This window comes from Carlito syrichta, unplaced genomic scaffold (assembly GCF_000164805.1).
Source record: "Carlito syrichta isolate Samal-C Ts95f unplaced genomic scaffold, Tarsius_syrichta-2.0.1 Scaffold314018, whole genome shotgun sequence".
In the NCBI taxonomy this organism is placed as follows: Eukaryota; Metazoa; Chordata; class Mammalia; order Primates; family Tarsiidae; genus Carlito; species Carlito syrichta.
The window spans coordinates 417516-417977 of record NW_007258114.1 but is presented as its reverse complement, the minus strand read 5'-3'; the positions used below and the strand labels follow the sequence as shown (position 1 = coordinate 417977).

Sequence of the window (462 nt, the reverse complement as noted above, 5' to 3'; positions counted from 1 at the left end):
AAGGGGAAGGGGAAGGGAAAGGGAGGAGAGGGAAAGGGAGGACAGGGGGTGGAGGAGAGGGGAAAGAAAGGGGAGGAGGTGGAGGGGAGGGAGGTGGAGCGGAGGGAGCGTGGCGGGACCCTCGGCCCCCCTCACCGTCCGTCCGTGTCCTGCAGGTGAAGTGCGCCCTGACGGGCCACGAGCTGCCCTGCCGCCTGCCCGAGCTCCAGGTCTACACCCGCGGCAAGAAGTACCAGCGGCTGGTCCGCGCCTCGCCCGCCTTCGACTACGCCGAATTCGAGCCGCACGTCGTGCCCAGCACAAAGAACCCGTAGGTGGTCCGGGGCGGGTCGGGCCGGGTCAGGATAGCCCTTTTATGCGTGGGCTCCTGGGTAGATTCCTGTGCCCCTGGTGCCCGACCTCGTCTCAGGGAGCTTCCAGGAGAGCTCGGGTGAGGACAACTCCTGGGTGGTAAACTCCAAG

General features: G+C 67.1%; 1 protein-coding gene across 1 annotated transcript in view; it reads left to right on the top strand.

Moving 5' to 3' along the window:
- Positions 1 to 143: 143 nt before the first annotated feature.
- Positions 144 to 462, top strand: part of SURF2 (surfeit 2) — a gene marked incomplete at its 5' end in the record, with an annotated part of 4601 nt that continues 4282 nt past the window's right edge. The window contains one exon of the mRNA XM_008070815.2: positions 144 to 310. Coding sequence (XP_008069006.2) covers positions 144 to 310 — 167 coding nt within the window. The remainder of the gene's footprint in view (positions 311 to 462) is intronic.